The 16,090-nt window shown below is 41.1% G+C and overlaps 1 protein-coding gene across 3 annotated transcripts in view; it reads right to left on the bottom strand.

The window, feature by feature from the left end:
• USP16 (ubiquitin specific peptidase 16) overlaps positions 1 to 16,090 on the bottom strand; it is a 40,142-nt gene that overhangs the window by 20,041 nt on the left and 4,011 nt on the right. For 2 of the 3 annotated variants that reach the window (XM_060198579.1, XM_060198581.1), the window contains exons 2-7: positions 13,752 to 13,853; positions 11,224 to 11,402; positions 8,903 to 9,006; positions 7,558 to 7,661; positions 4,915 to 5,099; positions 2,864 to 2,959 (exon numbers count right to left, since the gene is read on the bottom strand). In XM_060198579.1, the coding sequence (XP_060054562.1) occupies positions 2,864 to 2,959; positions 4,915 to 5,099; positions 7,558 to 7,661; positions 8,903 to 9,006; positions 11,224 to 11,402; positions 13,752 to 13,812 (729 nt within the window). In that variant the 5' untranslated portion in view covers positions 13,813 to 13,853. The remainder of the gene's footprint in view (positions 1 to 2,863; positions 2,960 to 4,914; positions 5,100 to 7,557; positions 7,662 to 8,902; positions 9,007 to 11,223; positions 11,403 to 13,751; positions 13,854 to 16,090) is intronic. The other variant, XM_060198580.1, reaches the window with a different exon arrangement.

Below are 16,090 nucleotides of genomic sequence, written 5' to 3'. Positions count from 1 at the left end.
ACACATGGCACAAAGTGCAAGGATGGTTTAAGGATCCCGGTTCGAGACCCTCGGCTCCCCACCTGCAGGGGGGGTCACTTCAATAACGGTGAAGCAGGTCTGTAGGTGTCTGTCTTTCTCTCTCCCTCTCTGTCTTCCCCTCCTCTCTCCATTTCTCTCTGTCCTATCCAACAACAGTAATGACAACAATAAAAATAACAATAAACAAGGGCCACAAAAAGGGGGAAAATGGCCTTGAGAAGCAGTGAATTTGTAGTGCAGGCACTGAGCCCCAGAAATAACCCTGGAGGTTATATATATATATATATATATATATATATATATATATATATATGTATATATATATATATATATCTTAAAAAATTCAGTTCTACTGTTTCAACTTTGCCAGAAATTAACTTCCTGAGAAGTGAAATAGCCAAGGCCTGGGAGGTGGCACAGTGGATTAAGACACTGAATTCTCAAACATGAGCTCTTGAGCTTAATTTTAAGCAATGCTTGTGCCAGAGTGATGCTCTGGGTTTCTCTCTTATCCTTTCTTGCAAATAAATAAATCTTAAGGAAAACAAACAAACAAATAAACAAAAAACTGAAGGGGGACAGGCAGTGATGTACCAGGTTAGGCACACACATACCAAGCAAAAAGACCCAAGTTTGAGTCCCCACACCCCACCTGCAGAGGGGACACTTAGTGAAATAGGTCTGCAAATGTCTTTCTCTCCTGCTCTCTATCTCCCCCACCCTTCTCAGTTTCTCTCTTTCCTATGTAATAAAGTGAAGGGGGGGGAGGAAGGAAATATGGCCTATGGGAATGGTGGATTCATAGTGCTACCGAGCCCCAGTGATGACCCTGGTGGCAAATAATAAATTAAAAAAAAAAAAGACTGGGGAATGTTATGCATGTACAAACTACTGTATTTACTGTTGAATGTAAAACATTAATTCCCCAATAAAGAAATAAAAAAAAAATTTAAAAATAACTAAAACAGTCCTAGTAAAATGTAAATGATAAAAACTGACTATATTCATTTGGTTACACATCAGTGAAGTCACCTTAAAAATATTAAAAATTCACACGTATCCATAAACTACTGCAAAATATATACCTGAAAGCAGAAGTACACTAGAGTTTGCAGTGAGTATCCCCCTAACACTTCCTCTCCATTATTCCAAGCTTTGGGTCCATGATTGCTCAACAATTTGTTTGACTTTGTATGTTAACTCTCTTTTCAGTCACCAGGTTCCAAATGTCATCAGGATGCCGGCCAGGCTTCCCTGGACTGAAGACCCCACCAATGTGTCCTGGTACTCCACTTCCCCAGAGACCCACCCTACTAGGGAAAGAGAGAGGCAGACTGGGAGTATGGACCAACCAGTCAATGCCCATGTTCAGAGGGGAAGCAATTACAGAAGCCACACCTTCCACCTTCTACAATCCACAATGATCCTGGGTCCATGCTCCCAGAGGGATAGAGAATGGGAAAGCTATCGGGGAGGAGGTGGGATATGGAGATTGGGTGGTGGGAATTGTCTGGAGTTGTACCCCTCCTACCCTATGGTTTTGTTAATTTATCCTTTCTTAAATAAAAAAAATATATATATATATTAAAAATAGGGAGTGGGCGGTAGCGCAGCAGGTTAAGCGAACATGGCGCAAAGCACAAGGACCAGCAGAAGGATTCCGGTTCAAGCCCCAAGCTCTGCACTTGCAGGGGAGTCACTTCACAGGCGGTGAAGCAGATCTGTAGGTGTCTTTCTTTATCTCCTCCTCTCTGTCTTCCCCTCCTCTCTCCATTTCTCTGTCTTATTCAACAATGACAACAACAATAATAACTACAATAAAAAACAAGGGCAACAAAAGGGGAAATAAAAAAATATATATTAAAAATAGGAGCTGAAAGATAGCTCAGTCTGTACAGTACATGTTTTTACAATGTGAGGCCCTGGGTTAGACCCCTAGGCCCAAGTGGGAGCACACAGGAGGGGGGGATAGATCCACAGATGGTGAAGTGGTACTTTAGTGACTCTCTCCCCATCTCCATCTCTTCCTCCTTATGGATATGGAATAAACACTAGGATAGGTCTGGGCAGTGGCTCACTCAGTAGAGCACACATACTGTTATGCCCAAGGAGCTGGGTTCAAGTACCCAGTCCCTACCTATAGGAGGGAAGCTTCACAAGCTGCAGAGCAGTGCTGTAGGTCTCTCCCCCTTTTCAAATTTCTCTGTCCCTATCAGGGAAAAAAATAAATAAGGATGGCACCAAGCCCCATCAATAACCCTGGTTGCGGGGGGGTGGGGGGGGAGAGGAGAATGGGCTTGGGCCTGAGAAATAGCTCACGGGACGGGGGGAATGCTTTGTCACATGCGTGGCACAGGCACAGGCTCCTGCCACCTCATGGAAGTATCACAGCACTGAGGGAAGCTCCAGCACAGTGATGTCACTGCCTTTCTTCCTTAGTGAAAAAACACTGACCAAGAAGTGGTAACATTACACATATGTGAACCCCTGGCAACACACACACACACACACACACTGATCCAAGGAGGCAGCTCCATGTCATCAAGAAACTGAGGCCTTTGATTCATTCCCAGGCACAACCATAAACCAGAACTGGGTAGTTCTCTTGTAAAAAGGAAAGAAAAGTTTTCGGAGTAATTCACTACTTCTAACAATGTTCCAAAGAAAGAAGAACAGAGCAAAACATGGCATAAAACAGCAAATACATGTAAATGCCCCCCTTATAACTTTAATTTTCAATTAGCCTGACACATAATTAAGGAGGAAGTGAGTATCAATTCTTCAAAGTAATTTAGAGGAGATAGAAAGTTACTGACTGCAAAATGAAATTTAAAGTACATACCGTTAGTGCCAAATCAGGTGGTTCAATTTTTACAATTGTTCCAGACATTTTTACTTCTTTCAATAGTTCTCTAAGTACTGGTGTTTGTGACAAATTCTGAAAAATGAGATGAGAAATTATTTAGGGGCAAATCAATCCACTGGCATATTCATTCATTCATTAATTCATCAGACAGAACAGAGGTATCTAGAGGGCAGGGGGAGATAAAGAAAAATACACTGGCGGGAGTCGGGCAGTGGCGCAGTGAGTTAAGCGCATGTGGCGCAAAGCACAAGAACCAGCATAAGGATCCCAGTTTGAACCCCCAGCTCCACCCCTGCAAGGGAATCGCTTCACAGGCGGTGAAGCAGGTCTGCAGGTGTCTATCTTTCTCTCCCCCTCTCTGTCTTCCCCTTCTCTCTCCATTTCTCTCTTTCCTATCCAACAACGACATCAATAATAACTACAACAGCAGAACAATAAGGGTAACAAAAGGGAATAAATAAATAAATTTAGAAAAAGAAAAAGACACCAACAATGCTGTTTCACCTCCCAGTAAGTTTCCCCTTATGCAGGTGGGGACTAGGGGCTTGAACCTGGGTCCTTATCAACTGTTGCATATGTGTCTTACCAAGTGTGCCACTGCCCAACCCCTATATCACGGAAATATTTTGCAAGTGTCTATTTTATCAGAACAAAAAATCACAACTAAAACTTGCAATCTTTATTGTATCTATCTTGGGAAACAAAAAGTTATGGCACCTGGTTGAATACACGTTACAATGCACGAGGATTCAGGTTCAAGGCCCCAGTCCCCACCCGTAAGGGGAAAGCTTCATGAGTGGTGAAACAGTGCTGCAGGTGTCTCTCTGTCTCTCTCCCTCTCTATCATTCCCTCCCCTCTCGATTTCTGGCTATCTCTATCCAGAGATAAATAAATAAAGATTAAAAAAAGTTAAGACAAACTTTGCTGACCACTCCATCTGACTCAAAAATAATTCAGTTCTGAGCTCATTCACTCCCTCTGAAGGCAATTCTCCCACCACCCAATCTGATGTAGTCACCCTGACTGTAATCCTGCATTGCCTCCACCATTCTCTCCCATTCACTTTAGATTATTTATGGGAGTCGGGCGGTAGCACAGTGGGTTAAGTGCACATGACACAAAACGCAAGGACTGGCACAAGGATCCCGGTTCAAGCCCCCAGCTCCCCACCTGCAGGGGAATCATTTCACAGATGGTGAAGCAGTTCTGCAGGTGTCCGCCTTTCTCTCCCTCTCTGTCTTCCCCTCCTCTCTCCACTTCTGTCCCATCTAACAATGACAATATGAATAACAACAACAATAACTACAAAAACAAGGAAAAAACAACAAGGGCAACAAATGGGAAAATAGATATTAAAAAAAGATTATTTATTAATAAGAGAATCACAGCATTGCTCTAGCACATGCAATGAGAGTTCAACACCTCCAGTGCTGCCTGCAGGGCATGATACCATAATTTCTAACTAGGCTTTTTTTGTTCTTTTATAAAGTTAGTCAGTGTTCCTCCAAACCATGTGCAGATTCTATGAAGAAAGACTATGTTTGCTTGACCACTGTTGCACCCTAGCAGTCAGGAAAGTTTGTAACTGTTATTTATGTTCAGGAGGAACTGCCTTTGAAAACACAGAAACAAGTCACTTGGGGGAGGGGAGGAACATTAAAACAAATATACAAAAACATCCTATTGGGAGTTGAGCGGTAGCACAGCAGGTTAAACGCAGGGGGCGCAAAGTGCAAGGATCAAAGTAAGGATCTCGGTTCGAGCTCCTGGCTCCCTACCTGCAGGTGAGTCGCTTCACAGGCGGTGAAGCAGGTCTGCAGGTGTCTATCTTTCTCTCCCCCTTTCTGTCTTGCCCTCCTCTCTCCATTTCTCTCTGTCCTATCCAACAACAACACCAATAACAACAACAATAAAACAACAAGGACAACAAAAGGAAATAAATATTTTTTAAAAGAGGAAAAACATCCTATCATGAAGAAAAAAAAATCTAGTTTTTTAAAAACAGACAAGAAATTAACATTAGCACCTGCATAACGGCATTAAAGAAGCATGTATTCCCCAAATTACTGAGTCCTTTCACAGTGATCTGAGCACCAGAATTCATGGAAGGGTTCTCTTTAGTCATGTTTTCCTTTTTTTCTCTTTCTTGTTCATTTTTACTCTCCTTTTCTAATTTTTTGTTTTCAAGTTCAATGTTTCCATTATCTTTTGCTGCGCAAAGACAAAAAGGAAAAAACAGATTTAGCATGATGTATATATAAAACAGTCATCAGAAGGCAGTTACACTAAGTACAGAATACTAGAATTTGTGATTTGGACCAAATATCATTATCTGTGATCTGACATTATATGTTTTCTAATACATATAAGTGAGTTAGTTATCATCGAGGAGGAAAACCAATGAGCAAGAAAGGTGGCTCAGCAGTAGACAACATGATCACTAATACCACATTAAAAAGAAATTTAGGTGGAGAGGACAGCATAGTGGTAAGTCCCAGGTTCAATCCCCCACATCACCATAAGCCACACTGAGCAGTGGTCTGTTCTCTCTTTAAAATTCATTAATTTATGAGAGATACAGAAAGACAGGTAGATAGGCAGATAAGTGTGTATATATATATATATATATATATGTATCTATTGCATTAAAATAAGATACATCTAAAAAACAAAGGGGAGGAGGTAGAGGAGGAGAAGAGGAGAAGTTGTTCAGAAGGTCACACTCGGTAGAGCAGGAAACCGGATTTAAGCCACCAGTCCCCACTTGCAGAGGTAAAACTGCACATATGGTTACAGTGAAGCAGTGGTGTGGGTGTCTCTCTTGCTCTCTCCCTCTCTTCTCCTTCCCTCTTAATTTCTCTGCCTTTATCAAAAAGAAAAAAGAAAGAACAATTAAAAAAAGAAGAAGGGGGTCGGGTGGTAGCACGGCGGTTAAGCACACGTGGCACGAAGCACAAGGACAGGCGTAAGGATCTCACTTCGAGCCCCCCGGCTCCCCACCTACAGGGAAGTCGCTTCACAAGTGGTGAAGCAGGTCTGCAGGTGTCTATCTTTCTCTTCCCCTCTCTGTCTTCCCCTCCTCTCTCCATTTCTCTGTCCTATCCAACAAGGATGGCATCAACAGTAGCAATAATAATAACTACAACAAAAAAACAACAAGGGCAACAAAAGGGAAAATATATTTAAAAAAAATTTTTAAAAAAAGAAGGGAAAAGATGGCTACTGGGAGCAAAGAGTTGGCTGTGCAGGCACTGAGCCCCAGTGATAACCCTGATGGCAAATAATAAATATTTAAAAAACAAGATGAAAGAAATATAGCTAATATACACATTAGTGTGAGGAACAAACCAACAGTATGTTCTACTATATATCTTCCTTTTCATATCATAAGCCAATAAAGGTGTTTGTAGGGAAAAGTTGTCCAAATGCACATTTTAAAAAAATATCTATTTATTCCCTTTTGTTGCCCTTGTTGTTTTATTGCTGTAGTTATTATTGATGTTGTTATTGATATCATCGTTGGATAGGACAGGGAGAAATGGAGAGAGGAGGGGAAGACAGAGAGGGGGAGAGAAAGACAGACACCTGCAGACCTGCTTCACTACCTGTGAAGCAATTCCCCTGCAGGTGGGGAGCTGGGGGCTCAATCCCAGATCCTTACGCCGCCAGTCCTTGCACTTCATGCTACGTGTGCTTAACTCACTGCACTGCTGGACTTCCAACATTTTTTTTTTTTAACAAATGAGTATTATACCTCGTGAAAGTAAAGAAAGGAACTGAGTAAAAAGCATGTACATGAAATAAATTTTAAGCGAGTGTGAGCCAAAAAACTATATGAGCAGGTAAGTCTTCCTCAGTCTAAAATATTTCATGACTATAAAAATCTAAACAAGTGGGGCTGGGCAGTGACACACCTGGTTAAGTGCACACCTTACAGTGCGCAAGGACCTGGGTTCATGCCCCTGGTCCCCACCTGCAGGAGGGAAGCTTCATGAGTGGTGAAGCAGGGCTGCAGGTGTCTCTCTGTCTCTCTCCCTCTCTACTTCTTCCTTCCCTTTCAATTTCTCTGGGTTCTCTATCCACAAATAAATAAATAAATCTAAGCAAGCTTCAAGCAAACTCTAAACAAGCTTATGCCAACCAAATTAATTTAATTATGCCTAACAAAACCCTGAAGGAGCTAACAGTTCTTCACTTTATTATCCAAACAGCTGTAATAAAGTATTTGCAATATAAAACTGGCCAGCTATAAGCCCCTGTGCCACAGAAAAAAAACAGGGCGTTACTACACAGACTTAGTATAACCTATATTCTCAGTGTTTCAGATTATTTATTCATATATTTATGTGATATGACAGAGAAAAACTAGAGGTGAAGGGGAGGCAGGAAAAGACACCTGCAGCACTGCTTCGCCATTCATGAAGCTTCCCTCCTGTAGGTGAGGACTGGGGACTTGAACATGGGTCTCTGGGCATTGCAACATATATACTCAAGCAGGTGCACGGCCACCAGGCCCTATGTATCAGATCCTTAATCAAAGTTTTATAGTTTATACCATAACTAATGTTGTTCTACTATATGTATATAATGCTAATTAATACAATAAATACATCTTAGTAGACATACTAATTAACAGTACAGTACATATTAAGAAACAAGTAACTATTACCTGGTTTTGAAGCTGTAATACTGGATTGTTTTCTAACATAATCAACCACCTGACCCAGTTGACTGGTACTACAATATTGTACCTCTTCATCACATAAGTAACACCTGCACTCCAAAAGATTAGAGAAGAAAAAGGACAACTTGACAACAAAAAAGGAAGACGCCATAATTTCTGAAACTCAAAAATAAGTAACCCCAAATTACTCTATTGGAGAAACTAAAATAATAATTGTTTGCTTTAAAAAGGCTATTCATAGATACATATAAATAATGTGGAAAAATATCAATTTACTCCTCACACTGGTCAAAAATCTATTACACAAATATCAAATTATAGATCTCAAGAGTCTTTTTTATTATCTTTGTTTAATGGATAGACAGCCAGAAAATGAGAGGGAAGGGGGCAATAGAGAGGGAGAGAGACAGAGAGACACCTGCAGGACTGCTTTACCACTTGTGAAGCTTCATCTGCACTATTCCAGCCTTTACGTTCATGATTAGTCAACAACTTGTTTGGCTTTGTATGTTAACTCTCTTTTCAGCCACCAGGTTCCAGATGCTAGCATGATGCCAACCAGACTTCCCTGGACAGATGATCCCACCAATGTGTCCTGGAGCTCCGCTTCCCCAGAGCCCTTCCCCACTAGGGAAAGAGAGAGGCAGGCTGGGAGTACAGATCGACCTATCAACGCCCATGTTCGGCAAGGAAGCAATTACAGAAGCCAGACCTTCCACCTTCTGAATCCCATAATGACCCTGGGTCCATACTCCCAGAGCGATAAAGAATAGGAAAGCTATCAGGGGAGGGGATGGGATACAGAATTCTGGTGGTGGAAACTGTGTGGAGTTATACCCCTCTTATCCTATGGTTTTGTCAATGTTTCCTTTTTATAAATAAAATTTTAAATATATATATATATCTAAAAATTTATTCCTAGTGACCCAATTTTTCTTTAAAAAGAGAAGAGTCCATGAGACAGTACAGTTGATAAAAACATGGGAATCTCCAGCATGAGATTCAATACCCGGCATCCTATGTGCCAGAGTCATGTTTTACCCCACCCGCACCCAGTCAATACATAAAGCTTAAGTAAAAATAAAACTCCACCACATGCTTTATCATACCACAAGCAAAGTTTTCTTCTATATGCTAACGTTTCTGAGTTAATACATTACTAAGCAAGAGCTTCTTATAACATTTTCGAGCCTTCTGAAAATGGTGGTATTTAAACAACATACTACAAATATTTTAACTTTCTTTTGTTTCTTCAACATTTTTAAACACCTCCATTTAATTTCATAAGTTGAATAATTTCCAGTCAATGGGCACAGGAACTGAAACTCACCATACACTCCAGTTGTCCAAATTAAGAACCAGACAATGAGATTCAGATCTTGGCGTCAAGTAGTGCTTCAGGGCATGTTGCTCCTGAGAATCTCTGCCACAGCCCTGAATAATCACAATCACAAATCATATTAAGAATTCAAACCAGGGAGTCGGGCAGCAGCACAGCGGGTTAAGCAAGGACCAGTGTAAGGATCCCAGTTCAAGCCCCTGGCTCCCCACCTGCAGGGGAGTCGCTTCACAGGCGGTGAAGCAGGTCTGCAGGTGTCTGTCTTTCTCTCCCCGTCTATGTCTTCCCCTCCTCTCTCCATTTCTCTGTCCTATCCAACAACAACGACAACAATAACTACAATAAACCAACAGGGACAACAAAAGGGAATAAATAAATATTTAAAAAAGAATTCAAACCAAAAAAAAAGACTCAGAGAATCCAACTGAGAGCCTGAGTTTGATCCCTGGTATTGTATGTGTCAGACGGATGCTTGGGCTCTCTCACAAATAAATAACTATTTTTAAAAATCAAATATGGGGGCCTGGTAGAGGGCAGCTGGTTAAGTGCACTTGTTATACGTCATAATGTTACAATGTTCAAGCCCCAATTTAAAAGGGCATTTTTCTTGACTGGTTTTTTTTTTCCTGCCTGATTTGATAGGACTGCCTAGTAGGTCCTTTCTTGGCTTCCTACTAACATACAGTCTTACTGCCTCTAAGGGTGATTCTAAGGTCCTGGCCTTTAGTGCCATGAAGTTCTGGAGGCTAGTTTGCCACCCAGGCTTGCCTTACTCCCAGCAAGGCCAAAGTAACTGTCCCCTCAGCTGTCAGGAATGTAACCTGCTCATTGTTCAGCCTCTCCAGCCAGGGAAATTATCCTCCATGGGAGTGAACCATCTTGTTCAAGTTTACTTTCCCTCTCCAAGTAGTACCCCACTCAGTATAAGTCTTACAACTTTTTTTTCTTTTTACCAGAGCACTACTCAGCTGTAGCTTATGGTGGTGCTGGGGATTGAACCTGGGACTTTTGGTACCTGAGGCAAGAAAGACTTCTTGCATAACCATTATGCTATCTCCCCAATCCCCATCTTCTATTATTATTATTATTTATTTTCCCTTTTGTTGACATTTTTTAAATTATTGTTGTTGTAGTTGTTGTTGTTGTCGTGTTGGACAGGACAGAGAGAAATGGAGAGAAATGGGGAAGACAGGGAGAGAGAAAGATAGACCCCTGCAGACCTGCTTCACCGCCTGTGAAGCGACTCACCTGCAGGTGGGGAACCAGGGGCTTGAACAGGGAACCTTATGCCGGTCCCTGCACTTCGCGCCACGTTCACTTAACCCGCTGCACTACCGCCCCCCCCCACCACCCCCATCTTCTTTACCCAGTCATCTGTCAATGAGAATTTAAGTTGCTTTCATCTTCTGGCTATCATGAATCATGGAACTCTGAACATGAGGGCCCCTTATTTTACTTTCTTTCTCTTCCTCTCTCTATTTATTTTACCATAGCACTGCTCAGCTCTGGCTTATGGTGGTATGGGACTTCAGAGTCTCAAGCATGAGAATTTCTTTGCATAACCATTATGCTATTTACCCCCTACAATCTCTCAATTTAGCTTCATCCTCTGCCTAATATAATCATGCTCTGGCTTATGGTGGTATGGGACTTCAGAGTCTCAAGCATGAGAATTTCTTTGCATAACCATTATGCTATTTACCCCCTACAATCTCTCAATTTAACTTCATCCTCTGCCTAATCATGCTCCACAAACACTCTCCTGGGGTAGTGGCTGAGAAAGCTCCCCAATAAACCACCTGTATGTACATCTTAGTCTTAGAATCTCTTCCCAGGGAATATAACCTATAGCAGCCCCCTTGTCACCCAGACTGTGTTTCTAGATGATACATTAAGAGTTTATGAAATTCTGGGCTGAGGAGACAGCATAATGGTTCTGCAAAAGACTTTCATACCGGAGGGTCTCAGGTCCCAGGTAGAATCCCCAGCACTGGAAACCAGAGCTGAGCAGTGCTCTGGTCTCTTTATCACAAATTAGTAAATAAATATTTTATATTATATGCTGATAAAAATGCTCAATAATTAAAATAGGGTGGAGGGTAGATAGCATAACGGTTATGCAAACAGACTCTCATGCCTGAAGCTCCAGAGTCCCAGGTTCAATCTCCTGCACCACCGTAAGCCAGAGCTGAGCCAGTACTATGGTAAAAAAAAATAAATAAAATAAAAAAGGTTTTAAAAATAATTAAAATAAACATTTACTTTAAAAGAAGAGTTCATGAAATTCCATACTGATCAATAGCTAAGCATACCTGATGGCCGCACTTAAGACACAGCCAGACTGAAGGACTGTCTTCGCTTTCTTCTTCAGCTTTATCTTTTACTTTATTGTCTGTTTTACAATCTTGGCAAATATTCCATTCCACATTCACTAAAGCCTTTTTCAAACTACCTTGTTCCAATCCTTTTTTAATATGTCCACACACAGGTTCTATTAAAAAAATAATCAAAGAGCACATGAGCTGAAATATGGCCTTCTTCAGCTGATCCCAAAACTTACCCATCATTTGAACTTCTTGAGCTGTAAACTGTTAAGACAATCTGAAACTTGACATTTTATTTGAGAACTGAATATTATGATATTAGAATGGTATCATAGGGCAGAGGGTAGATAGCATAATGATTATGCAAAGAGATTCTTATGCCTGAGGCTCTGAAGTCCCAGGTTCAATCCCCCGTACTACTATAAGCCAGAACTGAACAGTGCTCTGGTTAAAAAAAAAAAAAAAAGAATAGAATAGAATGGTATCATAAATAAATTTAAAATTCCCCCGCCCCTTTTTAGAAATGACATATATAACCACCACCATCCCAAATTCACTTCAGTTTATGTAACTATCTGTTTCATATCAAGGTCCTTCGTCATGTATATTATGTGCTGTGGCAGATGCCAGGGAATCTAAAAGTTATCAAGTCATAGCTCTTCTGAGTAGCTCAAATTCTGTCAGGAGAGAATATCCAAAATTTGTCATAGCAACACAAGAAGAGAGGTTTATGTCTATGAAAGTTTTACAGGGGAAATAACATTAGGGTTTAAGCACTGTGAACCTGACATTGTGCTAAAAGTTTTACATGTACTACTTCAACCACCCAAGAAGACACTGTAATTCTCACTGAGAACACGTTAAGACTTGGTGTCAGGCCCATACAACTACTAAGTGATCATGCCAGAAACTGGACTCAGAATGAGCAATTAGATGTGAGACTCAAACACTGCTGAGTAAGCAAAGTGAGCCACTCTCTAGGGCGTTGGTTGATTCAAGGCTCCTGGAGATTTAGATTTCAGTCAAGTGGCACTATTAGCTTCACCCCCAAGGACCCGGTACCCAGAGAACATAAATGCAGGTGCAATCGTGTGGGAAAAAAAAAAAAATTACTGAGTGCTGGGTCGTGCTCAAAGACATACAAACGAAACAAAAGAGGACGCCCTTTTTTAGGTTTAAGGAAGCAGAGTAAAAATTGGCCAAGTATTTCTGGAGGGAAATTTGATAACCAAAGGAGCACTGAAAATATGAAAAGCAGATAGCATAACGTTTATGCAAAGAGACTCCCATGCCTGAGGCTCTGAAGTCCCAGGTTCAATCCCCCATATCACCATAAGCCAGAGCTGGCCAATGCTCTCTGGTAAAAGAAAAAAAAAAAGCTAGAGTACTTATTTCAGCAAATCTACTTCTAGGAAATGGACTAAGCTGATAACTGGATGTGCAAAAATGTGTACTCTTGGGTGGGGGTAGATAGCATAATGGTTATGCAAACAGACTCTCATGCCTGAGTCTCTGTCAAGTCCCAGGTTCAATCCCCCGTACCACCATAAGCCAGAGCTGAGCAGTGCTCTGGCTAAAAAAAAAAAAAGTGTATTCTTGCTCCATTTATAATACCCAAAGCTAACAGTAAGGGATTACCTAAATAAATCATGAAATTCTTGTCAATAAAATGTCATGTCATGGGCAGAGGTAGATAGCATAATGGTTATGCAAAGAGACTCTCATGCTTGAGGCTCCAAATTCCAAGTTCAATCTCCTGTACCACCATCAGCCAGAGCTGAGCAGTGCTCTGGTTAAAAAAAAAAAAAGTCATGTCATTACTTTTAGAGATTTATTTATTTAAGTAAGAGAGAGGAGAACCATAATATCACACTAGCACATATAGTGGCAGGGACTGAACTCAGGACGTCATGCTTGAGAATCCAACACTTTACTGGTGGCTCCACTTCCCTGAGAAATAGCAGGCATGCCACTAAAGAGAAGACTAGGTTAGTATAATAGCTCTCGCGAATAATGTGTCTGCTTTTGCCATGTGAACAACTCAGTTTGCAGCCTGGCCTCCACTGTACTGGAGGAAGCGTCAGTGCTGCAATGTCTTTCCCTCTCTATGTCTGTCTGTCTCTGTCTCTCTCTCTCTCTCTAACTGAAAAGTTAGCCCAGAATGGTGAAGCCCCAGCAATGAACAATTTAAAGAACAAAACAGACAAACAAAACAAGCAGCCTGGGATAAAGCAGAGACTAAAGCATTGGACTCTCAAACTTGAGGTTCTAAGTTCAATTCCTAGAATTTCATGTGTCGGTGATGTTCTGGTGTCCTTTCTCTCCTTCTCTAGTAAATAAATATAATAAAAAATAATAATAATAAAACAGAAGACGACCGACTGAAATGTGCATAAAAACACAAAACCAAAAGGCAAATTATTGCACAATTAATAAAGACTTTAATCACATTTTAACAAAGACATATATTTCCACATAGGAATTTAAGTACTAAGGATTCAGTTGGTGAAATATACCTAAAGATTCAGAAGAATCATCAGTTGCAACAGTTTTTCCCTTTGTCCGTTTCTTTCCCATGTTGGCACTTTACGGATTACTTATTGACACAAAATAACAATCTAGAAAACAAGATAAAGTTAGCTTGACAAGAAGAGTTTGATATATTTCTCCAGGAAAAAGTAATATAACTGAGTGACATGTAGTATTTCACATGACTATAATTTACAAAGTCAATCACTGAAGTTTTCAGTAGTATCCCCAAAATACACCGAATAAATTCCATTGTCCCTGTTTTTCCTAAGTTAAGAAAATTTGCGGAGGGTAGATAGCATAATGGTTATGCAAAGACTCTCACACCTAAGGCTCCAATATCCCAGGTTCAATCCCCCGCACCACCATAAGCCAGAACTGAACAGTATTCTGGTAAAAAAAAAAAAAAAGAAAAGAAAAAGAAAATTTATCCCTAGACAAGTCTAAACACTAAACAGGAATTTGACTTTTATATTTAAGATAATCTCTTTTCCTTTTATGCTACCTTTCTCATCTCAACCATTTATGGAAACTTAATTGATGATAACCTGAAGTTAGATATATTAGAAACGGGAGTTGGGTGGTAGAACAGTAGGTTAAGCGCAGGTGGCACAAAGCGCAAGGAACACTGTAAGAATCCCAGTTCGAGCCCCCGGCTCCCCACCTGCAGGGGAGTCGCTTCACAGGTGGTGAAGCAGGTCTGCAGGTGTCTGTCTTTCTCTCCCCCTTTCTGTCTCTCCATTTCTCTCTGTCCTATCCAACAACAACATCAGTAACAACAATAAAACAACAAGGGCAACAAAAGGGAATAAATAAAATATTTTTTAAAAAAAGATATATTAGAAACAATTTTGAAGGCAATCTCATACATGAGAGTTAAAAATATATATATTAAACTGAGGCCTGGGAAGTGATGCAGTATAGATAAGGCCTTGGCCTGTCAAGCATGAAATCCCAAGTTCTATTCCCAACCTTGTATATGCAACAGTAATGCTCTGGTTCTAATTAATAAATTAATATTTTTATATTTATTTATTTTCCCTTTTGTTGCCCTTTTTTATTGTTGTTGTTAGATAGGACAGAGAGAAATGGAGAGAGGTGGGGAAGACAGAGAAGGGGAGAGAAAGACAGACACCTGCAGACCTGCGTCACCGCCTGTGAAGCGACTCCCCTGCAGGTGAGGAGCCGGGGGCTCAAACCAGGATCCTTGTACCGGTCCTTGCGCTTCCCGCCACGTGCGCTTAACCCTCTTGCTACCGCACGACTCCCAGTAATTTTTTTTTAATTTTTTTTATATTTATTGATTTTCCCTTTTGTTGCCCATGTTGTTTTTTTATTGTTGTTATTTTATTGTTGTTATTATTGATGTAGTCATTGTTAGAACAGAGAGAAATGGAGAGAGGAGGGGAAGACAGAGAGGGGGAGAGATAGACACCTGCAGATCTGCTTCACCGCCTGTGAAGCGACTCCCCTGCAGGTGGGGAGCCGGGGGCTCGAACCGGGATCCTTGAGACAGTCCTTGTGCTTTGCGCCATGTGCGCTTAACCCACTGCGCTACCGCCCGACTCCCCCCCCGTAAATATTTTTTAATTACAAAGTCATACATAACAAGTGATACAGGGCAGGAGAGATAACATAATGGCTATGCAGAAAGCTTTTCAAACTTGGTTGTTCTGAGGTGCCAGGTTCAATCCCCCTCACCATCATAAATCAGGTAAGTGCTCTGGTTAAAAATAAATGAATAAATTATTAATAAAGAGCACTGTTGCACAAGTTTTGACACTAACTTCTCCTCAGAAAACTGAGAGTTATGACTGCACTCTCAACTAGTACAGTATATTATTCTCAAGTTTGGTTTGGAAAACCTTTGTAAATCTAAGTACACCGGAGTAGGCCAGTAGCGCAGCGGGTTAAGCGCATGTGGCGCAAAGCACAAGGACGGGCGTAAGGATCCCAGTTGGAGGCCCCGGCTCCCCACCTGCAAGAGAGTCGCTTCACAGGCGGTGAAGCGGGTCTGCAGGTGTCTATCTTTCTCTCCCCCTCTCTGTCTTCCCCTCCTCTCTCCATTTCTCCCTGTCCTATCCAACAATGATGACAATAATAACTACAGCAACAAAAGAGGTAGGGCAACAAAAGGGAATAAATATTTAAAAAAATAACTGTAACTACACATCAAATCTTCACCTCTTTAGTCAACAATACAAAATTAGAGGGGCCGGGTGGTGGCGCACCTGGTTGAGCACACATGTTACAATGTGCAAAGACCCAGGTTCAAGCCCCTAGTCCCCACCTGCTGGGGGAAAGTTTCACAAGTGGTGAAGCAGGG

This window comes from Erinaceus europaeus, chromosome 9, assembly GCF_950295315.1.
Source record: "Erinaceus europaeus chromosome 9, mEriEur2.1, whole genome shotgun sequence".
Lineage (NCBI taxonomy): Eukaryota > Metazoa > Chordata > Mammalia > Eulipotyphla > Erinaceidae > Erinaceus > Erinaceus europaeus.
The sequence above is the reverse complement of the archived record's forward strand: the minus strand, read 5'-3'. Positions and strand labels throughout refer to the sequence as shown.